Source organism: Sturnira hondurensis, unplaced genomic scaffold, assembly GCF_014824575.4.
Source record: "Sturnira hondurensis isolate 20B ecotype Veracruz unplaced genomic scaffold, ASM1482457v3 Scaffold0018728, whole genome shotgun sequence".
NCBI lineage: Eukaryota > Metazoa > Chordata > Mammalia > Chiroptera > Phyllostomidae > Sturnira > Sturnira hondurensis.
Genome location: NW_028091359.1, coordinates 17,518,666 through 17,546,360, shown reverse-complemented (window position 1 = coordinate 17,546,360; position 27,695 = coordinate 17,518,666). Strand labels below are relative to the sequence as shown.

Below are 27,695 nucleotides of genomic sequence, written 5' to 3'. Positions count from 1 at the left end.
AATGGAATCTAAGTTTAATTTGTAATAATGCCACTTTGTTCGTTCAACAAATGTTTATTAACTACCTGCCAGGTGTCAGGCAGTGTGCAGGGGTTTCCATAGGGAACAAGAGAAGCTTACATTACAGTGGAAGAGAGAAAGGTAGTAAAAAGCCCATGAATAAATACACAAATAAAAATTGTGGCCCTGGCTGGTGTAGCTCAGTGGATTGAGCACAGGCCTGCGACCCACAGGATCACGGTTCGATTCCCAGTCAGGGCACATGCTTGGGTTGCAGACCAGTTCCCTGCAGGCCAACTCCCAGCAGGGGACGCACAAAAGGCAACCACACATTGATGTTTCTCTCCCTCTCCCCTTCCCCTCTAAAGGTAAATAAATAAATAAAATCTTTTAAAAAAAATTGTGATACATGCTTTTGAAAAAATCAGAGTACTCTAATAAACGAGAATAACAGACATTTAACTTAGATTGGAAGATGGTCAAAGGCACATTTCCAGCAATGTGATCTTGAACAGAAATTATCTCACTTCTATGAGGGTCAGTTTTCTTATCCGTAAAACGAAGCTAGCTTCTTACTCTATCATTTGTGAAAACTAGACATGGTAACATACATATAAAGTACCTGGCACATAGAGTGGAAATTCAGTGATGATACCAGCGTTCTTTTTAGAAACTCTGCTTCTTCCCCGACAAGCCTCCCGTTCAAGTATTGTGTTTGGTTCATTTGCTAATACTCCCTAACCTTGTCTTTTTGGTTCCACAGGGCTCCGAATGGAATGCCTCCAACTTAGAAGACTTACAGAACCGAGGGTAAGCATCACTGTTTTGCTTCTACCAGTTTCCAGTCAAAGAGGTGTCAGTGACTTACTCTAAGCTTAAGAGTTATTTCCCATTGGTTCTAATCAGGTGCAATCTAATAAGAACTAAAACTGCTGTTCTCCCACCATTTCATCCTCCCACCTACCAAGAAAGAGCAGCTGTTTCAATGGCAAGGCTTTCAGAAACAAATGTGTAAGCCTGTCATGCTGTACAAAACCAATTGTACTTACTGGTTCCTTTATAAAAAAAAAAAAAACAGCTTTTTTAGAGCAGTTTAAGTGTTCACAGCAAAATTGAAGGGAAGGTGCAGAGATTTGCCATATACCCCTGCCCCAGCACATGTATAGCCCCCCCACACCGTTATCAATATCCCCCACCAGAGTGGTGCGTTTATTGTAGTTAATGGTCCTACATTGACACATTATAATCACCCAAAGTCCATAGCTTACGATTCATTCTTGGTGTTGTACATTCTGTGGCTTTGGCCAAGTGTATAATGTATCCATCATTATGGCATCACAGAGTATTTTCACTGCCCGAAAAACCCTCTATGCTCTATCCATTTGTCCCCTGACTTCCAACCCCAGCAACCAGCGATTTTTCTCCTGTCACTATAGTTTTGCCTTTGGCTCCTAGTTTTATGTTAGAATATGCAAAACTGCATATGTTGGTTTCACAGCTGTTCATTCAGATGAGTATCTTCTGTGGCCAAGCATAATGCTAGGTGCTAGGGCTCCAAAAATACATGAGTCTCAATAAGATGCTTGCTGACTAAGTTATAAATGTAAAATGGACAAGCTTCTGAAATCGAACAAGAAGCCCTACCTTGTGTTAAGAAATGTGCTCCTCAACAGCCTGGTTATTGAGTTTTATTATAGCAATTGAGACCATAGTGAACATTCAGCAAACAATAATCTGCCATTCTTTCCTTTTAACTTCCTAGCTAATGCCTAAATCCTTTTATTGTACTTGGCCTTAGGAGGTCAGATCATCCCAACAAGAGAAAAGAAAATCATGTCTGGAAGTTGGCCGTGCTAATTCTTCATTGGAGGCAGAGATGAGACTTACTAAGACTCAGAGAGATGGCTGCCTGGCTGGTTGTGGGCTGCCGGTTTTCTTAGCTACAAGTCAGCTTTCTGGTTATCTTTAACCTGATGAGATGCGTACTCCTTACTTTTCCCCCAGAAGAAAGGCATGTCGTAATTGTTCAAATGAACTTGGAGCAGAACTCAAGCCAAATAATTATAAAAGAGTTCCAGGGGAGGAAATCTGGCTACTTAATTTAATGTATCAAAATAAATAGAACTTGGAAAGTTTAAATTGATAGACTTCTTGAAAGCAGAGACTACTTTAGTTTTGTGTAAAATATACATCTGCCTAGCTCATAGCTTAATAGGGTGCTCAGTAAACGTGAAAGAATGACAGAAAAATTGGCAGACTTTGTGGGAAAGTTTGTGGGAAAGTAGCATCTAGGTACAGCATTTATGTGAAATCTGGGATTTGATCTAGCGGTGCTGGCCAGGTGCATTACATACCATCATACATGCGCACACTTTGACTCCAGAATACACTTTGGCTTTTGACTTACAGTCCCAGCTGGCATTGAGGCCTGTTCATCTCATTTACTACTTATAAGGCTAAATATAGAACACAAATACATGTATGTGTGTATATACATATTTGTTTTAAAAGACAGTGTAGTTGGATAGTCAGATACCAACTTAGATCTTGTTTCTTAAATGTACTAGTTCTTAAACCTGAGTGGGTGAAGAATTACAGTTCGGGGATCTATACCCCAAAACATATAAGGGATTTTTTAGTATAATTTTGACATAAAGGCTATTTTCACCAGTCTACTGACTTTAGAATCCCAAGTAAAGTGCTAATCTATATAGAGATGACAAAGAAATTTCAAGGAGTGCCAATTCCAGTTGGAAGTGGCTGCCTAGAGTTCTGTAATAAAAAGGGTTGGGAAGTTCTGTTCTGCTATAATCCATTACTGAAGTATGGAGTTGGAGGTGAGAGGTTGTTCGTTTTTATTTTAAATAAAATAAGAGAAGTGTGCTTGCCTTTTTTTCCCTGAGTTTAATTGAGATGTACTACATATACTATACAGTTCACCCATTTAAAATGTATACTTCAGCCCAGACCAGTGTGGCTCACTTGGTTGGGCATCATCCCACAAAGTGAAAGGCTGCAGGTTTTAATCCCAGTCAGGGCACATTCCTGCGTTGCAGGTTTGGTCTGTGGTTGGGACACATACAAGAGGCAACCAATCATTGTTTCTCTCTCCCCTTTCTCCCTCTCTTCCCTAAATAAATAAATAAACCAATAAATAAATAAATAAAATATTTTTAAAAGGTAAAGTATATGACAGCAAACTCACAATTATTAATAACCACACCAAAAACAAAAACAAACTAAGCAAACAACTAGAACAGCAACAGAGCCACAGAAATGGAGATCACGAGAATAAGTAGCATAGACGATAGGTAGAAAATAGGGGGGAGGGCAAGAATAGTATGGGAAATGTGGAAGCTAAAGAACTTGTCACTCATGGATATGAACTAAAGGTGGGGAATGGTGGGGGAGGGGTGTGCAGGGTGGGGGGATTGAAGGGGAGAAATGGGACAACTGTAATAGCATAATCAATAAAATATGTTTTTAAAAGGGAAAAAAAGTAAAATGTATCCTTTAGTTGTTTTCAGTACATTCACAGTTGTGCAACAAGCATTTTAAAACATTTTTCAACCGGAAAAGAAAGCTTGTACTTTTTAGCAGTCTCCCCCGTTCCCTTCTTTCCCTTAGTCCCTAGACACTACTAATACACTGTCTATCTCTATAGATTTGCATATTCTGAAAATTTCATATACTACAAATGGAATCATTCAATATGTGGTCTTTTAGGAATGATTTTTTAACTTAACATTGTATTTCAAGATTTACTAATGTTGTAGCGTGTTATTAGTACTTCATTTCTTTTTTATTGCAAAGTACTATTCAATGATATACCACATTTTGTTTATCCATTCATCAGTTGACGGACATTTAGGTTGTTTCTAGTTTTGACTATTTTGAACACTGCTATGACCATTCATGTACAGATTTTTAGGTGGATTTATGTTTTGATTTGTCTTGACTTCCTACCTAGGAGAGAAATTGCTGGGTTATATGGTAACTATGTTTAGCCTTTAGGGGAGCTGCTAGACTCTTTTCCTCAGTTGCATGTGCTTGCTTTTTAATTTTATTTTTAAATCCTTTCTAGTAGAGGACTTTGATGCTATGTTAAAACAGATTCAAATCAGGTCCCAGAAACAATGTTGGTCTTTTCACCTTAACCACAGAATTGGTTAGCTGTCGGTCTCCCTTTCTTTTTCTTTTTTCTAAGATTTTATTTACTTATTTTTAGAGAGAAGGGAAGGGAGGGAGAAAGAGAAGAGCAGAAACATCCATGTGCAAGAGAAACATGGATCAGTTGCTTCTTGCACCCCCAACTGGGGACCTGGCCAACAACCTAGGCATGTGCCCACACCAGGAATCGAACTGGTAACCTTTTGGTTTGCAGGATGTGGCCCAACCCACTGAGCCACACCATTTAGGGAATGGCTCTTCCTTTCTGTCCTCACTTCTCTGACTTTGGAGATTGGGTTTGTATAATCCTACATGTGGTTCTGAGAAGGAAGCAGCTTCTGCAGAGAAATGAGCCCGTGTTGTCTTGATGGAGTAAACTCCAGTGATGTCTAAGTGCACACAACTTTGAGAAAAGATAAGCTTTCAGCAAATTAAATCCAAGCCTTTATTGAGATTGTGCAGTGAGAGATAGCAGGGAAAGTTGATACAGAAACCCTTTTCTGCAGGCCTCTCAGGATGGGAGAGCCCTCAGACACATCTGCTGCCATAGCAGCCAGGAATGCAGCCTAGAGAGTTCAAGAGAGAATTTTAAGTCCAACTTTCCTGACCCTCCCAGCCCTGGCCTCATTTGCATTTCCTGTAGTTTAGAGAGAGTAGCAGAGCAAAATCTGACGATCTGGCGTTTAGGAAGACAGGAGGAAATTTTTCCCTTTTCTGGAGATACTTGATTAAAGTACAAATGACTTCCAAAGAGTAAATTATGTTGCCAGTAATTTGAGTGACTAAAAAGGAATTATCACATCATGGAACTTAGATTGAACCTTTGGAGTAAAATATGACACGTTTTCAAAAGACTATGAAAGATGGGATTGTGTAACTACATAAACTGAAAATGGAATTTAGATGTTGAACTTGGTAGATAACTTTTCTCCCAGTAACTCCCTGATGCCCAGGTATGCCCAGAGCCCTGTAAAACAGTGTCTGTGCTAAGTAAGTATAGACTCTTAGTTTCTTAGCTTTCTTCAGTATTTTAGTATTTAATTTCAGCTTAGGGAGTAAACAAATTTTACGTAAGAAAAACAGTGCTGGAAATTGGATTTAGCCTAAGTAATAGAGCCAATATTCTCCCTTGGTTTCCTTGCAGGGTGCGGTATATTTTGAATGTCACTCGAGAGATAGATAACTTCTTCCCAGGAGTCTTTGAGTATCATAACATTCGGGTATATGATGAAGAGGCAACGGATCTCCTGGCTTACTGGAATGACACTTACAAATTCATCTCTAAAGCCAAGTGAGTAATGGGTCCTGAACACATTCTTACCCTTGTTGTTTGTGTACACTCATGGCTGGGGGCTGAAAGCTGAAGATAACTCACTAAGGATACTCAGGAAAAGGGAAGTAAAGAAAAAAAGAAGACTGAGATTTCTTAATCCTAGGGGAAAATGACTAGCGACTTAATACTTTTCCTTTAAGTAGATAAAACCCCTGGAAGAAGATGACCTCGTGTTGGCTCTTTCCATTGAGCACAAAATAAGAGTAAATAAACTTAAGCTGCAGCAAAGGAAATAGAAGTGAGAGAATTGAGAAATTCTGAATGAAATGCTTAAATTGCCACTGGAGATATTTTAAAGTTATATAATAGAAATTATTCCATATTGTTAGACCACTGGGTTCTCTTCTCTGTAAACGAGGAGACAAACATAATGAGCTTTGGAAGTCTTCCTTTTTTTTTTTAAGTTGTACTTCTATGAATTCTAAGTAGTAAAATTTTTCTCTGGCTTTTCTGTTGTCATCTTCCTTAAATTAATTGACCCTTTAAAAATTTTTTTGATTGGTCCTTTCAGTGAAGCTATTTCATGATATTGATGTAGTGTTTAATATTAATTAGTATTAATATGTCAACACTTTTTTTAAGTCTCTGGGGATCTCCTTGCCTTCAATACCAGGAACCATAAAAACTCATGTTGGCCACACTTCCCCTTCAGGTGGGACCACATTCAAATCATCCCTGGCAGGAGACAAACACTTCTGTTTTTAAAGTGCTCGGCTAAAAATAATTCCATACTTAAGGACCTTCATGATCAGAAAATTCTTCCTTTTAGTTACCTGAATTCCCGTACTCTAGCTTTGAGTTCATCCTCACAGTACCTAGCCGGTGCCTAACAGAGTGTTTTATATTTTGGAAGATCATTTTATATTCTTTCATTAAGTTATTCCCAGTAATACCACATACGGCATGCTTACTGTGTGCCAGGTGCTTCACGTGTATTCTCTCATGCCGTATTTTCCAGAACCCAGGAGGCATCTACTGTCCTTCTCTACAGAGGTGGACAGACTGTGGAGATAAGGTCCAGAGAGGTTAAGTAACAAGTGGTAAAAATAGGACTTGAACCTCAGATCATTTCACATTTCACAGTCCATCATATACCTAGGAATAGTCTAATCCCTTAAGGCACAGGCGGCAAACACAAGGCCCGCTGGCTGAATCCAACCCTCTACCTTGTTTTATCTGGCAGCAGCGCTGATCTCTCACTTAACTGTTAAGGAGTAGTTACATTTAGACAGTTCTAACATTACATTCGGCCCTTTGAAGGCAACCTTGGGGCCGATGTGGCCCCCAGCGAAAATGAGTTTGACACCCCTGCCTTAAGGAAAGGGGACTGGAAAAGACTAGGCAGTTTGTCAGGGTCACAGCTAAAGAGACTTGAATTAGGTGAGGCCCCAGTCTCAATGAAGGGGGGGCCTCAAACCTCTCAAAAGGCTGGTTTCAGCAAGGCTGGGATTAGGGTGAGATATACGAGGCGCCTAGGTTACATTTAAGCAAGCACTCGCTCTCAGGTCCCTGCAAGTATAGGTTGGCATCTGAGAGTGAGTGCCTCCCAAACAGCACACTGGGCACCTCATGTGTTTTTACCTTAATAAGAGCCCTGAATTCCAGGCTCTGTGTACACATGGGCGGGTTTAGGACTGCTAGTGTGATACCAGGCTTAATCTGCACAATCCAGCACTGGCAGGGGCTGGGGGGTGGAGGGTAGAGAAGTGGGGTTAAACCTGAAAGGTGAAATTGGGTTAGGTGAGACCTGCCTTCAGATCCTTCACCACGTGAGTTAGAAGCCATTCATTGAAAAGCCTAGGTCAATATGAAGTGTTTTCATGGGAGTGGATGTTAAGTTGTATTTTTCTTAGGATTGTCCAACTTTGAGTACCTTTCGGGCCTGCAGGTATAGACCTGAAATTTTATGCATTAAAGTTGTCAGAGCTTGATGGGGAAATAATTGAGCACAGGTCTGCACTTCCATCTGAGTCACTGTGCATTGGCCTCCCAACTGTAGTTTAAGTGAAAACCCTGTGGTGCCATAAACAAAACAAGCATTGTATTTTCTAGCTGTTTGGCATCATCTAAGCACACAGACACACCACACCAACCTTAGGACACCAAAATTTTGCATGTAATTGATAAGGAGGAGGTTAATTTTACCTTCCTTTTGAGACTGTTTTAATTGTTCCAGACTATTCTCTGCATTCCTATAGCTTATTTGGCTCACTCATTTTGGCACTTAGACCCATGCCTCCGTGCACTGGTACTTAACTCTTTCAAGTGCCTCCATCATCAGCGGGAAGATTATAAGCTTCCAGAAGGAAGCTTATCTACTATAATACAGTGAGTGAGTAAGTGAATTCCCCTTTTAGGCTGATGTGTACATTTTTTTAATTCATTGGAATAGCCACATGGGGAGAATTACAGCCCATGTACACTGGTGATAAGAGCAACCATTCTTTTTTCCAGATTTAAAAATGTTGTTTCTACTCATAGCTGACAGATCTATCTAATCAGCAGATCCATAAGTTTGTTCACACATTAGCAAATATTTAAAGGCTTTTTCTGTGCCACGCACTGTGTTATTAGCAGAATTGGCACAATCGAGTAATGCTTATACAGGGTAATAAACTCTGGCATGTTAAGACTGAGGGGTTTTGTTTTGTTTTTGTATCACTGTATGGTAAGTTTGTTTTCTTGTTCTTCCACCACATTAAAAAAATAGTTACTCATTCATTCTACCTTCCTCACCGAAAAAGCCATGTGGTACATCTCATGGTCGCATCCAGCTCTGTGGATTATACAGTCAGACCCTAGACAGAACACAGGTTGTGGTGTTGTGAAAAATAATATCCAGGGCTACCTCTGAGTAAAAAGGAGGGTTAGTTTGGGTCTTACTCTCCTCCATCAACAAAACCCCTTACTGGAACTTGAACTGGAAGCAATTCAGAACTTTTGAATAAATTAGATAAATCACTACCACACCTGTAATTCAGAAGTATGCCAGCCATGAAACATTCCCCCAAGGCTATGAAGGGACTGGCCTCCACCCCCACTCCAAGTGGGGTCCAGTCTCTAAATTGAACATTTTCCCCTCAAGCTCTGTGACCAATTGTCATTGCAGTTACCATTTTGAACTTTAATTGTCTGCGTCTCTCACAAAATCCTGCCTTTTTGGGAAAAGCTGTTACTGATCTTTGCCTCACAATGCCTTGCACATTGTCTTACACATGATAAATGCCTGGTAAATGTTTGTTGAATGAGTTAAAGAGGCTTAATGTTAGCACTGAATATTCTTTGAGTACATGAGAATTGCCTGCCCTCCCTGCACAGCTGATTATAGATGTATACACGTACACTGAGGTGGGATGGATTGCAGAGAAGAAAATGGAAGGACGGAACAGGAAACTTGGCAACATTTAGAACCCAGCTTTTAAAGTGGACTCGCTATTGTATTTTCCTCCTTACCTCAATCCTCCAAACTAGGAAACACGGATCCAAATGCCTTGTGCACTGCAAAATGGGGGTGAGTCGCTCAGCCTCCACTGTGATTGCCTATGCAATGAAGGAGTATGGCTGGAACCTGGACCGAGCCTATGACTATGTGAAGGAAAGACGAACAGTGACTAAGCCCAACCCCAGCTTCATGAGACAACTGGAAGAGTACCAGGGGATCCTGTTGGCAAGGTGAGTCCTTAACTGTGACTTTGTGACTTTCTCAGATTTTCCATCCTTTGTGCTTCCGAGGGCAGGGTGAACCATCTTGCTCTGCAGTTGGTTCTCAGCCTAACTTGGATGTGTCATACGTTTTGAAAATTGAAATCTATCCAATTATTTTCAAAATAGGTGTAAGAATTTGAGCTTAGCATGGAAGATTAGGCATTTAATCAAAACTAATCGTATGTTCCACTCTTTAATTTAAAGGTGGAAAATTGTCCTGGCTAGTATGGCTCAGTGGATTGAGCTCCAGCCCATGAACTGAAAGGTTTCTGGTTTGATTCCCACTCAGGGCACGAGCCTGGGTTGTGGGCCAGGGCCCCAGTTGGGGGTGAGAGAGGCAGTCAGTTGATGTACCTCTCACACACTGATGTTTCTCTCCCTCTGCTTCTCCCTCCGTTCCCCTCACTCTAAAAGTAAATAAATAAATAAATAAATTGTAAAGGTTGGAAAATACTATTCCCTTATTTCAGTTTTCAATTATGTGTAGATTTTAGTAAACACTCCTCAACATATTTTAACGCCAGATGCAGCTGCCTTATCAAAATAAAAACTGATTGCTCCCGAGGTAATTCTAGGCATAGCTGAAATTCTTAGAAATTTTTTGGCCCATTTGTTTAAAGAAAGAAAAGTACCTGCTGCTGCTTTGGACATTAATTTTTTTTTCTGTGCTTGCTTTCACTGAGCCTGCTCCTAGGAATTTGGTCATGTAACAAATGAGCAGAATTAGAATATATATAACCCATCTGAGGTGTGAAGGTGCATCCCAGAAATAGTGCTCTGGTTTCCTTCTTTTTTAATTGATTTGAGAGAGAGAAAGAGGACGGGGCTACTGATTAATTGCTTCACTGATTTATGCATTCATCAGTTGATTCTTGTATGTGACCTGACCGGGAATGGAACCTGCAGCTTTGGTGTTTTAGGATGTTGCTCTAACCAACAGAGCTACCTGGCCAGGTCTTGGTTTGGGGCGGGGGGGGGGGGGGGGGGGGGGGGGGGGGGGGGGGGGGGGGGGGGGGGGGGGGGGGGGGGGGGGGGGGGGGGGGGGGGGGGGGGGGGGGGGGGGGGGGGGGGGGGGGGGGGGGGGGGGGGGGGGGGGGGGGGGGGGGGGGGCGGGTGTTGTTTTTAAATCTTTTAATCCAGTTTTATATATAGGGTGTTGCTAAAGTAGGTTCATAGTTGTGAGTATGCAAAAGTTTATTCTTTTATTATTAATCATTGTATTGTTTTTCATATGAATAACTATAAACCCATATCTATCCCACCCTGTATATGCTTTATGAAACTGTAAAAAACTACAAAGGAAAAAATTATTTATATACTCAGTCCCACAGAGAACAGTTGATTTATCTGTTTCAACTGTAACAACATTTCTTGAGCACTTAGCCTGCACTTGACCATCACTGTTTAATGTGTACAATGTGTTTATTTGATACATTTATATGTTGCAGACATCCTGTCAACGTAGCCTTAGCTAATATCTCCATTCCTTTACACGTTTCTTTTCTTGTGGTAATAATATATAATATTTCTCTTAGCAGCACTCAGGAATATAACACAGTGTTAGCCCCAATCACCGTGCTGTACGTTAGATATCCCCAGAACTTGTTGCCATCTTATAACTAGAAGTTCGTAACCTTTCACCAGTACCTCCCATTTCTACCACCCCTACCCCGGTAACCAGCGTTCTTACTCTTTGTTTCTGAGTTCGTCTTCTTTAGATTCCACATATGAGTGACATCATACAGTATTTGTCTTTCTCTGTCTACCCAGTATTAGGTCTTGAACATCTTCCTGTATCAATAAGAACTAGATATTTCAACAAGGTAATGGTTTTAAAATGAGCAGTTAATTTCACTACATTATGTATTACCCCTTGGTGGTAAAAGCTGCCTTAAGTTGCTCTGGGGAAAAAGATTCAGGTCTTAAACTGGATTTAATGCTCAGCTTCCTGAGATGCCACATACTGCAGTCCTGCAGAATGCTAGATTTTGCTTTGTGTTTTTCATGGAGGCATTTTCTAGGTGGTTTTCTTAGGGTGAGGGCACAGCTGCCTAGAAGCAGTTGGGGCTGGTGCCAGAGTTTGACTGCAGTGAGTCTTATGACTTGGTCTTGACTCTTGAATCTGGGCTGTGTTTACCCTGAACAAAATGTTAAATAGCCTTCCAGCCTATCCAGGCAGAGGGGCCACCCTCCCACCCCCGAAGTATTGTGAAAATGTGGTCACAGCATAGCATTATGGTTTCCACTAAAAAACCCCTCCCATTTACTCAGTACTTGGCATGGTTTCATCTGAATCGTTCTCTTAGGGGGCGGGAAGGATACGAAAGGCAGGGAAGATTCTTAAAGGGAATTTTTAGGTCTTTGGGGCCAGATGTCGATGACATTTTTAGATTAGATCAGAAGGTAGGGCACAGCAGTTCTTTTTGGTACAAGAAAGAGGCATCAGAAGGTTGGATGAGACATAAATACTATATATTCCCAGACACACAGGACAGATGTTAGGCAGTGTCCTCACGTGGCCCATTGAGAGGAAGGATACAATGTGTCCTGCCAATTTCTGTATTTATTCTGGAATTGCAGGCTACTGCAAGCTGTTGGGTTGGGTTCTTTTTAGCATATGTGGTTTTTCTTAGATGTTAAAGGAATTTCAGAAAAATCTTTGATGAGCATAAGCAGGGCAGCATAAATCCACAAATCACCTGCCTCTTTCCTTTTGGTGCCCTGCCTTCCTGGGCTTGATTCTTGGCGGGAAGGGCAAGTCCTCGGGAATGAGAAAACCACAGAATTTGAGTCGGTGTATCTGGTTTCCATTCCTGGTTTACCCGCTTGCTACACCTCTGAGAAGTTACTGCACATTTCTGTTCCTTACCCGACCCCATCTGTAAAGTGAAAATCAAGAGACCTTTCTCACAAGGTTATTGTAAATTAAAATGTGTGCAAATGTACAGTATGTACTGTTAAGGGTTATTCAGATAGGATTCTCATCATCTCCTTCCTCCAGAAAACATATATATACATGTGCCATTTATTTCTCCCTCCTTGACATAGGTATATGCCATTTAGTACCTCCTCCTCCTTGCAACCACTGCCTCCCACCACCCACACACACCAACTTCATTAGAAACTGGAATGGAAAATGGTACTGGAATTTCCTATATTGTGATGTCTCCTGGATTTTAAGAACTAGAATCCAATGCTGGGGGTGACACTTAGGCTGCTTTTAGCTGCAAGTAGCAGAATACCTCCATCAATCAAGAGCTCAACAAGAAACTGCATATTAAGATTAGGATTGTTTGAGGAGAGTTTCATAAAGGGACTATTTACAAAGATGTGAGATTGAAATGGAATCAAGGGATTTGTGTCAGCAGAGCTATTTGGTAATAGCTTCAAGGTCCAAAGAGGGAGGGGAGAGTTACTAGAACCTAGAAGGAGAGAAAGGCGCGTTTAGTGAGGAGCCATAACTTGAAGGACATAGCCTACTTGGAGTGAATCTGCAGGAGGGAGCTGGGAAGTAAGGGGTCTGCTTTCACTCTCCTCCCCACAGTCTTCCACTGCGGCTGCCTGTTAGTCCAACCCTGTGGAGGTCAGAAGGCAAGGGGGCCTGTGGGTGTGGTCCATGTCAGCCTCAGGGGCAGAGAACAGGATGGGAGAGCTGAAGAGTAGATCTGCAGGGGCACACAGAAAATACCTGGCTCAGCACCCAGCTATAATTTAACATCACTTGTAGCAAGAAGCACAGAAGTAGACTGTAATGTCTCAGTGATGTAATCAAGAGTTTTGGCACGCTCTTCATGTTTCTGCTCTACCTTCCTTGGTTAATGGGTTAGCTCTTGAACTTGTCTCCTCATGATCGCCAGACGTCTGCCACATTTCTAGACATCTACCTGTAAATTCCACAGCATCTGTCTGAATGAATGTACATTTCAATTATGGGAGGAAGACCTTTCCCAGAAGCTCCCCAATAGAGTTCTCCCACCCCTCCCAGGACTCATTGGCCAGGACTGAGTCATGTGCTTAAAACTAATCACTGGCCAGGAAAATAGTTTCCTGGACTGGCTAAAACAAATTCACATTCACCCTATGGTGGTACAGAAGTGCTACATTCCCTGAGCCCCAACCAAATCAGGCCTCTACCAGTGAGGACAAAGAGTGGGAGTGCCTGCTGGATGAGCAGCCATTAGGATCTGCAGTCTGTGATGTGTGATCAAGAAAGGGCACTCTCGGGCTCCCGTCCAGTCTAACTGCCAAGTGCGTTGGACCCCGCATACTCTGGCTCAACCCTAAAGGGCTTCTCCAGGAACTGCCTGCTCAGAAAAGCAAAGAAGGAAAAGCCCCAGACTCCTTTGATGATCTGAAGCTCCATCTAGTTTTGCAGCTCAGGTAACCAGGAGAGGAACATCCTTAGAAAAATCTCACTCATTCTGTTTGCAAAGTAACTTTCCTAGCCAGGTACTCAGGTCTTAGGTTTCATAATTTCACCCAGGAAGCATGTGGTAGTTTTCCTAAAGAGAAAGAGCCTTGATCTTAACATTCTCTAGCCCCGTGGTTATCCAGGGTGGCACTGGGTACTTAATTTAAGGTGGCAGACTCTGTTTGAGTCTCAGCTTGGTACTTTTACCTCTTAGTAGAAAAGAAGTTTAGCAAAGTGGCATCAGGTCTCTGTAGTGATTTATGAATTAGTTATAGTCTCTTCATCAGAATGTGGGGCTGAGGGCCAAACAGCGATAGCCCCTCTGAAATGTGAGAGACTTTTTGCCTATTTCAGTTGTTTCATTGTGTCTTTGAGAGTTTGGGGAAGGCTAATATTTAATATTTTCCCTTAAAACTAAAAGGAGGATATCATAAAGCCACTGATATTTTCATACCTAATTTTTTTATAGCTGGGGGGTGGGAGTGAGACTAGAGGGTGTGTGTGTGTGTGTGTGTGTGTGTGTGTGTGTGTGTGTGTTGAAACCCTTCATTAAACCGCCAGCAGCCCTGTTTGTTATTCTGCACTCTGATCATGCAGGTACCTGGCAGATTTATGTTCCATTAGACAAGTTCAGATTTCAGGCTTTTGCAAGCTGACCATGTGTCTGTGATATTAGGTTCCAGTGCATAAGGCAATGAAGAAAACTGGGTGGTGGCCAGGGAGAGTTTGTGCCACATGTCCTCGCAGATGTCAGCTTTGATTCTTTGAACATCCTTGTGACCAGGACCAGAGGAGGCAGAATTGTTTTACCCTGGGCTTGCTGATGATGGAGACGCTGAAGTCTAGTTAGCTGGTGCGCAGTGGTCAGCCTGCAGGAGGGAAGCAAAGAATGAGAGGACCTGGATTCTCGGTCAAGTGCAGCCAGTCACAATCAACATTTAAAGGGCTTAACAGCTCTTTGGAAAAATAAACTTGAAGCAGAGCACACAGAAAATGCTCAATTGAAGCTTTTTCTGTTTCTTCTTCCTACAGGCTGCCTAATGCTCTAAGAAGTAACTATAAACAACCTGATTTTGCTATAACTGATAATCCATTTTTAGCACTATTTTCCTCTATATAACTTTCTCAAACAGAATTAGTTCTTTACCAAACATATAACAATCAGAAAGAAAGCAGGTTGAGACGAGAGAATGGGATATTGTGTGTGTCCTGTTATTTAGACTTCCTTGTTCATTTACTGAGTAAAAGGCCAAACTCTTACTCAACATGGCCCAGTCATCACATGTGTCAGTGTGTTTGTGTGAATCCAAGTTCAGGTCAGAGGCCACTCAAGGGGGAAGAACAGGAGGTGATTGCATCATCCAGGTCATAAACCAACTCTGAAGTTCTTTTTGGCAACTTGTTTACCTGCTACCTATATGGAACCAGGTGGGGGGAGTCAGCTGAATTAAAATAATAAGTATGACCCAGTGCCTTCTAGCTATTCTAACCAGTGAGGGAGCATTAAAATAAACTGGCTTCTGGAAGAGTTCACTGGAAAGCATCTACAGACTAACACATGATTTAAACATGCTCTATGCCTCACCTTTTCTGCTCCTGTAGATAAAACACCTTCGAGAAACCAAATTGTGCACCAGGCACAAGAATGGCCATGACAGTGTTGTTTGTAGGAGAACTGTTCATGAACAGGATAGATTAGTAAATTCCACTCTGTGCAATTACAGACACACACATCGATGAATCTTAAAAACATAATGTTAGGCAACAAAACAGTTGTAGGATACATACAGTGTTTCATTTATATAAAGTTCAAAACATGAAAAACTGAGCAGTATATTATTAACAACAAAATGTGATGGTTCTGTAAAGAAAAGGAAGGGAATGATGAGCAGGAGAGAAGTTAATAACCCCTGAGTGGGGAGGAGGAGGGGGGGGATCAGGCAGGGCCCAGGGAGCAACAGTGCTTCAAAGGCCATGGTAATGCTTCTGCCAGTGCTGGTCCTTCCTGTGCAGGTGAAAAAGGCAGCAGAATCAGACCTGTCTTCAGATTGGGATTTTTATTTCTCCTTTACAAGTAGGTGTCAGTTTAATTCCAGAACCCTGAGCCAATATTTTCTGATGATTATCTCTTCCAGGAAGAGAAGGAAGTTCCTGCTGGGCAAAGCAGCTATGATGTCACCCTCTTCCTCTGAAACAGGCACTGTTGTGCCTATTAGCATAAGATTAGTTAGTGATTTACAGGCAGTTTTAAAAATCATACTTTGCAGGGTTCTTGGGATTATGAAAACATCCTATTTACCTGTTGATTGATAAGATGTTCTTTTACATTATTAGAAGGATGAGAACTCCCAGAGATGTCGTCCTGGTCATTGGTATGATAGGAATTGTCCTGCTGTGGTGGCTGAGAGGGCTTGGTGCAGGTTTGGACGTGCTCATAGGTGAGGGATAGAACTTGGAGAGCACAGTCATATTGAGATCAGGAAACCAGGGTGTCTATATGTGAAAGAAGAAACTTTAAAGGGAAACACACTGGCATTGGTTGGTCACAGTGTTTAGACCTCGCCTATCCAACCAGTCAGCTTGCCCCTCTCTCACAGCCAGCCAGTCATTTGGGATGTGTGATATGTTGTCTCCTCCTAGGGGTGGCTGGAGTTCGTGCAGCTTGGAAAGAGTGAAGACCCTAATTTACACCCAGCTAATTGATTATAGCTTGTCTTCATAAACAGATTGACCTGTTTGTTTCCTACCCAGAAAAGCATCCTTTTGCTGTGTAGGCCTGAGTCAGAGAGATCCCCACCCAAGTAGTAAAGGGGGAGCTGAGAGCAGGTGCAGTGTTGAGAACAAACAGGGGTTCACATTAGTGCAGGCACATGACTCAGCAGAGATTTACAGGCCTCTGAGGCAGGCGTGGCCCTGAGCCCAGGGTGAGCTGTGCTGTTTCCCTTTCTACCCTGCGGTTAGGTCACTCTTCATCAGCTTGTAAGTCATGGAAACCATACCCCATAAACCACTTAGTGCCCTATTCCCTGGGCAAATGATCCTGACCAGCCACGGGGCCACCTTTCTCTTTTTGGCTAGAGCTTTAGGAACTGTGCTTCTTTGTTTGAGAGTGTGGTTTGAAATGAAATCTCATCCCCACATTGGACCTTCCCGCCATAAAATAAATCAGAGTATGGATGTGTGTGTGTGTGTGTGTGTGTGTGGTCTTCCTCTGGCCCACCTACTTTTCCAGGTATCACCTTAGCTTGATGGTTTTTATCCAAAAACCCTTATGAAAGGGGCCTGTACTTCTTGCTCATCCTCTTCCATTTGTTACCAATTGTTTTCACCAGATTTACTAGCCTTATCTTTGTTGTCTGATTCGAGAAAAATTACCACCCTCCTCACACTTCCACGTCAGTCATTAATCCCAATTATGAGGATTTGTAATGAGGTTCCATGGACTATTTCTCTTTGTATTACTCAAATGATTTTTTTCTGGTTATTAATTTAAATGCGGTCATTATTTTTAAAATTCTAAAATTATAGAAATTGTAGAAAGTAAAGCCCTCCCCAGAAGTATTTTTGCCTTCCTTGAAAGAACTGTTACTAGTTTGGTGATTTTTTTTTTAAGGTTTTATTTATTTATCTTTAGAGGGAAAGGGAAGGAGAGAGGGAGAGAAATATCAATGTATGGTTGCTTCTCGTGCATCCCCTGCTGGGAACTGGCCTGAAACCCAGGCATGTGCCCTGACTGGGAATCGAACCTCCATCGTGTGGTTCGCAGGCCTGTGCCCAATCCACTGAGCTACACCAGCCAGGGCAGTTTGGTGATTTTTTTGAGAACTATTTCCAGAGTTCTATTTTTTTTCTATTGTTGTTCAATTATAGTTGTTCCCATTTTCCTCCCATTGCTCTCCCTTGCCCTGCCCACCCCTAGCCAGAGTTCATTCTTAAAAATGCTACAGTTCAGCCCTGGCTGGTGTAGCTTAGTGGATTGAACATGGGCCTGTGAAGCAAAGGGTCGCTGGTTTGATTCCTGGTCAGGGCACATGCCCAGGTTGCAGGCCAGGACCCCAGTAGGGGACGCATGAGAAGCAGCCACACACTGATGTTTCCCTCCCTCTATTTCTCTTTCTCGTCCCCTCTCTCTAAAAATAAATAAATAAAATATATTTTTTTAAATGCTACAATCCATATTCCTCCTAACTGTGGTGTATGAGAGGGCTTATTTGGCCAGTACCGTCATCAACATTGGCTGCTAGCAACCATGTTAGCTCTTGTCAGCCCCATAGGTTAAAAAATCAGATCTCCTATTTATTTGTTTCCTTTGTTTTGTTTTGTTTTGTTTTGTGTTGGTTTGTTTATTGCTGTTAGTTAAATGGAGCATCTTTTCAAGTGGTTATTGCTTACTTTCATTGGGCATTAACAGAGCATTTTGCAGGTTAAACTTTAAGTTTATCTGGAAGAGTTTCCGGGGGGGGGGGGTGTCGATTGTTTTCGCAGACTAGACTAAGACGTCTCTTGTGTGTGTCCTCCACAGCAAGCAGCGGCATAACAAGCTCTGGAGATCTCATTCAGATAGTGACCTCTCAGACCACCATGAACCCATCTGCAAAGCAGGGCTAGAACTCAACAAGAAGGAGATCACCACCTCAGCAGACCAGATTGCAGAGGTGAAGACCATGGAAGGTCACCCACCCATACCTCCTGTCTTTGTAGAACATGTCGTCCCACAAGATGAAAATCAGAAAGGCCTGTGTACCAAAGAAAGAATGATCTGCTTGGAGTTCACTTCTAGGGAATTTCATGCCGGACAGATTGAAGATGAATTAAACCTAAATGACATCAATGGATGCACATCAGGGTGTTGTCTCAATGAATCAAAATTCCCTCTTGACAACTGCCATGCATCCAAAGCCTTAATTCAACCTGGACAGGCCCCAGAAATGCCCAACAAGTTTCCAGACTTAACAGTCGAAGATTTGGAGACAGACGCACTGAAAGTAGACGTGAACGTCCACCTACTGCCTATGGAAGAATTGACATCTCGCCTGAAAGACCTCCCCATGTCCCCTGACCCTGAGTCACCAAGCCCCCAACCCAGTTGCCAAGCTGAAGTCACAGATTTCAGTACAGATCGCATTGATTTTTTTAGCGCCCTAGAGAAGTTTGTGGAACTTTCTCAAGAAACACGGTCACGATCTTTTTCCCACTCACGGATGGAAGAACTGGGTGGAGGAAGGGGTGAGAGCTGTCGACTGTCGGTGGTAGAAGTAGCCCCTTCTGAAGTGACAGCTGATGACCAGAGAAGCAGCTCTTTGAGTAATACTCCCCATGCATCGGAAGAATCTTCAATAGATGAGGAACAGTCAAAGGTAAAAACTATCTTTATAGTTCTCCACCTAATGAACTTCTCTTTGAAGACAAAATATTTGGGGTTCTGCTATGTTCACTTTATTTTTAATGTGGCTAAAGATTTGGGAAGGCAGTATGGGAGACAGAGTCTAGCTCAGACTTTTCTTGAAAACTTAGGGCTTAAATATTTTTTAAATCAGTTGCCTTTTGAGGAATTTATCTTTTTTATTTTTGGTGTCGTTGGCAGCACGTCTGAGAGGGGATGAGGTAAAGAAGGGGTTAGTTAGCCAAAACAAATGTCCTGGCTGAATGAAGAGCAGTCCCCTTTCTGGCCCTCTGCAGTTCAGATCAGATCTCACCAGTAATGAAGTCCCAGGGACTCACGTGCTGCGTGAGTGAGACTTGTTATCTCTAAGGGGAAGGATTTGTTTGAAAAATCCTCTGTCTCAGGAGATTCAAAGACTGGACATGTGTAAATAGGTGTTGGAGTAGCACCTGCTTCTGATACTGAATTCTTGCTGTTAATAATGTTTCTGAATTGTCCTTCAACTCAGACCCTGTGGTAGTCAAGAGTTGAGGGATGGTTTGGGGAAATGAGTTGAGAGCAGACAGAATCTCAAGATTCTTCTCAGTGGCATATGAGCTCTTACATGAGACCAGGGAAAGAATTACTGTATATCAATATTTCTAAGACTCATTTTGAGACTTCTGAAATTGGGGTGCATTTTAATCAATATAATACATTAAGATAGCACAGCAGTTGAGAAGTAAATAGTGACATAGTTACTCTTACATACCAGACTTCATTTAATGAGTTCAGTGGAACTGAGTAGATTCTTGATATTACATGATGTCTGTCTCTTTATATCCACCACCTTGCCCATGACTCATCGTTCCCTCTCTTTTTTTAAAAAAAAGATTTTATTTATTTTTAGAGAGAGGGGAAGGGAGGAAAAAAAAAGAGGGAGAGAAACAGGATGTGCAAGAGATACATCAGTTGGTTGCTTCTTGCAGGCCAGCACTCAATCCACTGAGCCACACCTGCCAGGGTCCATCATTCCCTCTTTTTAACTACCCAAGGGCAGTCGTTGCCTCTGCTTCTGTCTTCTCTCCCCAAAGGTTGTGCCTCTGTTTCATTTCTACTGGGAAGTTTGAATACCTGAGATCTCCTCTGGATCAGCAGGTGTAGGAGCTCTGACAGAAATAGCTTTTTTGCAAAGTCCCTGGTCATATGAGCACTCCCTGCACTGCCCGTGCACACGCCAGGCCCGCTGTGGCTTCTCCTCCGGTCCTGTCAAGTCTGCCTCCATCTGACGTCCTGGCAGATTTCTCCCAAAGGCATAACTGACCTTATTAGTTTGTGCTCGCTCTGATTCTCTTTTGAAGAGGAAAGATCAGAATAATTCCTAGGGAAATGTACTTTTGTAGGCTTATGAAAATGTTATGATAGATCAGTGGTCATAATGGTGTCACTCTAAGAAGTGTCCATGGGGCCATTTCTAAATTTTGAAATAAGTACTCTGGGAATTCATAACTGGTAGAACAGTAAAATGTCAGAGTCATGGTTTCAAATTTTGCTCAGGCACGTGGCCACATGAGCCAAGTAAACCTTTCCCAGAAGGAGCCATGTGAAACTTAGGAATTGTGTGATCAGATGCCCAGCGTCCTCACACGCTGGGATACTGCTGCTACGAGAAGCGGGAGGCCATGGGGGAAAGCTGTGGCAGGCGAGAAGGGAGCAGAGAGTCTCCAAATCAGACATCAGATGATCGCCTCCTTGCCGTGTCTAACACTGGGCGTGCTGAAGGTGGCCACTGAGCCCTTGAATGGAACTCTTCCCTTCAGACTCGGTTAGAATCTAACTGGCAGTTGATACAGGCCAGAGAGAATTTCCTTTACCCCAGTATGTATGACCTAGGTTCTGAAGGCTCATGGTCTTAGGAAAATTAGGAGCCTCCAGTGCTATTTGCTATTCATTTTTGGAGCAAGATGTTAGATTGGCATCCTAGTGGAGTAAACAGAACAGAAAGTTCAGTGGACAGTGATACAACCTGTAACTAATTTTGTATCTCTGCCTTTGATGAACCCGTTGCTTTCTTCTCACTCAACAGAACTGATGGTCAGCATGCAGTCCTCAGCAGAGGACAGTTCCAGCCACTTCATGATTTATGTCCTCGTAGCCAGAAGGTTCTCCTGGATCAGAGGATCAGTAAACAAAAAAACTGGCATTTTCAATTTGACTACAATTTGCCATAACCATCTCACTATTTTCTCTTCTTAGGCAATCTCAGAACTGGTCAGCCCAGACATTCTCATGCAGTCTCACTCAGAAAATGCAATTTCCGTCAAAGAAATTGTCACTGAGATTGAATCTATTAGTCAAGGAGTTGGACAGATTCAGCTAAAGGGAGACATTTTATCTAACTCATGCCATACACCAAAGAAGAACACCGTCCATGAGATGCCCCTCGACAGGCCCCAGGCTCCAGAGAACAAACCCGGAAATCTGGAGCAGAATGAGGGCTCCTGCTCAGCCCGGCCTGAACTAGCCAAAGACTCAGGGAAGTGGGACCCAGAAGGCGGCCTAACTGTACACTCATCCATCACAGACTTGGAAGAAGAAGAACCAGCTGAGGGGGAACAAGAGCTCTGGGGCCCAGGGATGCACTCAGGTACCAAGTGGTGCCCTGGGTCTGTGAGACGAGCCACCTTGGAGTTTGAGGAGCGCTTGCGGCAGGAGCAAGAGCACCATAGTGCCACCCCTGCTTGTACCTCATCGTCCACTCGCAAGAACTCCAAGAATGATTCCTCTGTGGCAGACCTAGCACCGAAAGGGAAGAGTGATGAAGCCACCCTAGAACATTCATCTGTCCCCAAGGAACCAGAGATGAACAAGGGCAAAGGGAAATGCGGTGGGTCTGAGTCTGGCTCACTACTGCGTTGTGAGCCAGATGTCATTGTTCCCACACCCAGGCTACTGGATTTTCATCCCTCACCAGCTCCTCAGGAGTCAGAGGCTGGAACCAAGCATCAGGGAGTCCTGAGGGAGCAGAGGACTATGGTTTCATGCCAGGGATCCGAGCCACAGGCAGTCCCTCTTCCCAGGCAGATAGAAGTCGTTGAGTGTACCCACACAGCTACATCGCCTGCTCACACTAGGCCTGGGGGTGAAGTGGCCACCAGAGAAAAGAGTAGGGAGCAAGAACTGAGGGAGGTGACAGTGGAGAAGGCCGTCACTGTCCTCTCTGCATTGGATGAAAATCTGAACAGGACACTGGGCTCCAGCCAGGTCTCTCTGCCCCACAAAGTGCTACCTCTGCCTCATTCTTCCTCTCCTGAGCACGACAGGCCCACTGACCCAACTTCCACCCTGAGCAGCCCTGAAGAGAGGGACAGCAGCCTGGCAATAGTCCTGGACACAGCAGCGCCTTTTGTCAGTCACACAACCGATGTACCATCTGCCAACTTGGATTACCTGCATCCCCAGACTGTGGTTCACCTGGAAGGCTTCACAGAGCAAAGTAGCACCACAGACAGTGAGCTCTGCACGGAGCAGGGTAGCTGGGAAGAAAGTGAGGGGGGCCCCCTCTCCAGTGGCAGTGAAGTGCCATATGAGGGCTCCCAGTTAAGTAGTGAAGACTTAAGTTTAATTAACAAACTTAGTGACAACATTGGAAAGTTACAAGAGAAACTGGACCTATCACCTGTAGCCTATAGACTCCCATATAGCTCTAGTAGTGACAGTATAAAGAGTCTCAGGCACAGCCCCGGTGTGCTGAAGGAGCACGGTGAAGAAATCGAGTCCCGAGCGATTTTCCAGGTAGGGATCACCAAACCATCCCAAATGAGGCGTTCAGCTTCCCTCGCCAAGTTAGGTTACTTGGATCTGTGTAAAGACTGTTTACTGGAGAGGGAGGCTGTCTCCTCTGAGTCCCCTCATCTCAAACTGCTTCAGCCCTTCATCAGAACAGACTCAGGCATGCATGCCCTGGAGGCCCAGGAGCCTCCAGATAACCCAGATGGCCCCCAGAACCCAGAGCCCACCAAGTATTTTATAGAGCAACTTAAAACCACAGAGTGTATCGCACAGAGCAAGCCAGTGGAGAGGCCCCTTGTACAGTATGCCAAAGAATTTGGTTACAGTCAGCAGTGTTTGCTCCCCAAGGCACGACCTGCATTGACTAGTGCTGAAGGAGGCCTTGCTTTGCTGCAGACCCAGGGGCTGCAGTGTGCAGGCCCCGCCGCAGGGCTGGCTTTGGCTGCCCGTCAGCAGCACAGCAGAACTCACCCCCTTAAGAGACTGAAAAAAGCAAATGATAAAAAAAGGACAACCAACCCCTTCTATAATACCATGTGATTCTGAGCCTACACATGTGACTTTCTAAAAGAAATGTTTGTAAAAGGGACAGGTGTAATATGTAAGGAACATGCACTTTATTGGTTAATTTTATAGTATTTTGGTCATTTTACTGTTCCTGGCGCATGCAGGGTTTGGGTTTTTTTTTTTCCTTTGTGTATGTGTGTGAGAGAGATTGATTTGGACAGCAAGACCATTTTATCATTTTTTATTTTTAGAAAATTCAAACCTCAAAATATACTCATTTTCAAAGAACACCTTTATCAAAGGCAAATTGCTGTTTTTCAATCAACTGCCACCTGCTCCTTATTTTGCCCTCTTGAGGAAAGGCATGCTTGTTTGCTTGATAGAGGAAGAAAGCAGATGAGCAGTGGGGTGAAGCCGGAAATTGAAAAGCTCCCCTCACCCCTCGGGCCTGCATGATGGTGGTTTGCTCTCCAGACCTGGTGCATCAGATGGGCTCAAGGGCAGCCGGACATGAGTGTGGCCTCTCAGCCTTGGCTTCCAGCCCCAGCCCGTTGGAGTTCCTGGAGTGGGCAGATTCCGCTTGGTTCTCAAAGGGGCTGTTCTAGAACCCATTTCTGCTGATATTCCAGAGTGGATCATTACAGAAGGCATGATGATGGCTGGCTTTGTAAACTTGTCAAGCAAATTTTTTTCTATTAAATTGAGTCAACCCCAAATGAAACCAGAAAAGTCCTCTGTAGAGGAAGGCATGAGAAGGAGTTGGTGAAATAAGGGACTGAAGAGGCTGCTGCTCACTGTCTTCGGGGCGACAGGCTCCACACAGGTGGTGGCTCCAGCCCTCCCTGCCCAGAACTGTGCTCTGCAGCATCCTCCCCACCGAGGCGCCTCGGGGACGAGTTTGAGAAACAGCAATTGGAAGTCACTGTGTTCTTGTAAAATGAATACATATGTAGGGTTTAACCCTTCCATTACTTGAATAATTCTGTGGGCCTCTGAGTTTAATGGCCATATTTTTCTCCAGTTTATTTTGTTCCCTCATGCTGTTTCTCCCAGTACTTCCTTTTTTTAAATTTCGTTGGTGATATTTGTATCGTTACATTACATTTGTATAACCTCCATTGATGCAAAGTTTTCTTTTTAATATTATCACTGTTAACACTTGATATAAGTTTTTTTCTCTTTCTCTTCCTGGAAGATCTGTCATTTCTCTAGTTTTTACACAGTATTTATGTACATAATGTCACTTTCTTACAGTGTTTTATTGTTAACGTCATAGGGTCTGTTTGATTTATTCTTTTTAAAAAAGGAATAAAACTGCAACTGGAAAACACAGACACCACAGAAATAAAACTGGTGGGTGTTGGTAGGAATCTGCAGAGTATATTGACAGTTGTTTTAATTGTTTAAATGGAGATTTCTAATTGCCAGTGCCTGCCAAATTATGTGTTAGTAATTTCCTCCTGAGAGAAACCCCTAAGCCTAGGTTCCCATTAGATCACAGTTTGACTGAAGGCTGAGTCCTCTTTAAGACTGAAATCCCAGAGTTGTTTGCCAGTAGCTGAACCTCAGCCAGGGAGTGTATAGGAGTATTAACTGCTTCCCAGGATGGAAGCTCCTAATGGATTAGGCTGAAAGGCTGCAGGCCCTGAATGACTCCATTTAGGATGCTGTTGCTTTGCTGCTGCTGTGGAGATCCGTAACAGAGGAGCACCTGCCATAAACAAGCCTATTTCAGCTTACAGAAAACATATTTAGCCTGGAATGAAGCACCCTCATCAAAACCGAAGAGGTTTGAAAATTTGCTTCCCATTGGCTTAGTTTGGTGTCCACATTGCTGAGAGATTGGCCTAGTATAGACTTGAGATTCAGGTTTTTGATTCATCACCGCACAGACTGTCAGGGTGATATCAGAGTCCAGCGTTTGGGGGAGCAGGTAGTAGGGTGACCCGAAGGTGAGAGGAAAGGCAGATGGAGGCCACTCATGAGTACTCCAGGAGCTGTGAATCCAGTTGCCCTGTGGGAGCCGTGGTTGCATCTGACCTCACTACCAGGAGGCAGATCGGACAGAAACCTGCTATATGTGTGTTTATGGTATAGTGATTGTATGTACCTGTAGTGTCCCTAAATAGATTGCTTAAATTTTCAAACGTGTCTTGCACACAGCTTTGTGATTCCTGGATATTGACTGTGTTGTAAAGTGTTTTGTTAGGTGGTATATACCAGTGTGAGTTGGCTTGCAAGACAGGGCTGCGACTTTCCGGAGCTCATCCTTCTAAACTGTCCTGTGTTACTGAGGCAATTCCACCACCATTATGATCAGGAAAAGACAGATTTTGGCAGGGCTGGGAAGAAGAGGATTTGCTGGGAGGTTAAGAGAGTGGTATTCAGTCATGTTGATCCCTTGAGATGTTAACATCCTTCACGTTAAGAACTACAAGTAGGATAAACAAGGTTGTGTTGTTCTCTCCCCACTCCTACGGTGTTTGATGCTCACTCTCACTGCATTAAATAACAACAAAGATGGGAAGCGAACCCTGTAATTCTGTGGAGAAAAACAAAAAGTTTGTTAAAGAGTAGAGCAGCAATTTGCCACAATTTTTCATCTCATGGCACGCAAACTAATTACTAAAATTCTGTGGCACAGCAAAAACATTTTTTGCCAACCTGAGAAAATAGGCATAATTTTGATTGATTTAAAAATAGTAATTAACTGCCCTTTTTGCCCCCAAATGATTTGTTTAAAGATCAGATGCCTATGCTTACATATAAGGATTTTTGGTACCAAGAATTAACCAATCAGATACAACTTTATTATGTGATGTGACCAATAAGGTGCAACTCTATTATAATATAATATTATATAATATATATGACCTATATATCTATGGTTCAAGACAGGGCATTCACATCAGGTGGCTATTGCTGTGTTGGCTGTTGTCATTGTTTAATTTGACAATCGAAGGGAAAAGAGGCCAGTGCCCCTGACTAAACAGTCAGGTATTGCAAGTTCAAAAGTCTTGCGGCACACTGGTTGAAAATCACTAGAGTCAGCATTCTTGCTCTGCCTTCCATTTTCAAAAATAATTTTTATCACTTCATTTTCCTGCCTAAATAAACGTCCTCTACACAAGGTCTATAATTCAACCAGTGCCATGGGGGTTTTGCCAGCCCTCTCGAACTCCCACAGCTGTGTGTTCTTGTGTTATTTACATAGCTGAGCTATGTCCAGGAAAAGAATATGATGAGCTATCAAGGACTTCAGACTTTCTTCTCTTCAAACTTTGATAATCTCGGGCGACCTGTTTCCCTTTCCTGTTCGTGGAAAACTCGGCCCTGGAACAACAGCCTGGTAGATTGACAGAGATGAGTAGGAAAGGCTTTGACCTCTTGCTCAGTGCCTCTCTTTACCATTTTTGAAAACCGCCATAGTCTGGCTCCCGTTTACTATGGAGGACCATGCGTGTGAGTGTGTGTGTGTAAAAAGTAACATTTTGGTGCATGGGGTAAAATCCCCAGCAGCACACGGATTTTGAGCTGTAATCTGGATGGTTATCTGGCCAGTAGGAAGGAGAGAAACCCTTACCCTTTCTTAATTTTAGAAACACTTAGGAGTAGTGTATATTATAGTATACATGTAGTGCTGTAGTATAGTGATATTCATCTCTTCTCATTTTGGTTGCCTTTCAGATTCTGAATGTTTGGGATCATTCCTAGCATCTCAGCCTCTTCCGGCTCTTTATCTAGAATTACCCTGGTTCTGTACCTTTATCCCTACTATATTTCCTCTTTCTCGTTTTGGAAATTACCAAGAGCTCCAAGGACAGCCAGCCTGAGGATCACAGCCTAGGTTCTGAGGTCCCCTCCTGCTAAAGGGCCCCAGTCAGATGCTGTTGGATAGACCTGAAGCTTCTGAGACATGGCCGCTCACAGAAATCTTCACCTGTTCCATCTAAGGATTTCAGTTCTGAAGCTATCTAGGCATGTTTGGTAAAGATGTTTTTATGGGAGTTTTTTTTTAAGTGTTATGCAAAAAGGGTCACTTTTAAGGGCATTTTTAAATAAAGCCATTCTTTGGCTTTTTTGAACAACTATTTGTGGATACTTTGTTTACATTGTGTGAGTATTAAAGTGTGCATCATGTTGGCAGCTCAGTCTCCTCCTCCAGGGACCCAGACCTGGCTGTCCTGTGAGTCTTCGCACAGAGCGGTGCGATTGTGGTCAGCCCTCGTGGGTAAGTGGGGAAAACCTGGAGCTGACTTCCATCTGTGCCCTGCACTCCCATCCAACACTCTATGGAAATAGTCGTCATTTCCTCAGTGATGGTATGTCTTATAGTGATGGTTGTACTGGTGAATGGCTACTGTCATTTTCGTTTAATTTTGTTTTGCTTTTTGATGGTAGATGAGATGAAATTT

The 27,695-nt window shown here is 43.1% G+C and overlaps 1 protein-coding gene across 3 annotated transcripts in view; it reads left to right on the top strand.

The window, feature by feature from the left end:
* The window catches only part of SSH2 (slingshot protein phosphatase 2), a 257,566-nt gene extending 231,650 nt beyond the window's left edge, over nt 1-25,916 (top strand). For all 3 annotated transcript variants that reach the window (XM_037070274.1, XM_037070272.1, XM_037070273.1), the window contains 5 exons: nt 764-810; nt 5,315-5,461; nt 8,975-9,175; nt 18,142-18,976; nt 21,238-25,916. In XM_037070274.1, coding sequence (XP_036926169.1) covers nt 764-810; nt 5,315-5,461; nt 8,975-9,175; nt 18,142-18,976; nt 21,238-23,313 — 3,306 coding nt within the window. In that variant the 3' untranslated portion in view covers nt 23,314-25,916. The remainder of the gene's footprint in view (nt 1-763; nt 811-5,314; nt 5,462-8,974; nt 9,176-18,141; nt 18,977-21,237) is intronic.
* Nucleotides 25,917-27,695: the final 1,779 nt, after the last annotated feature.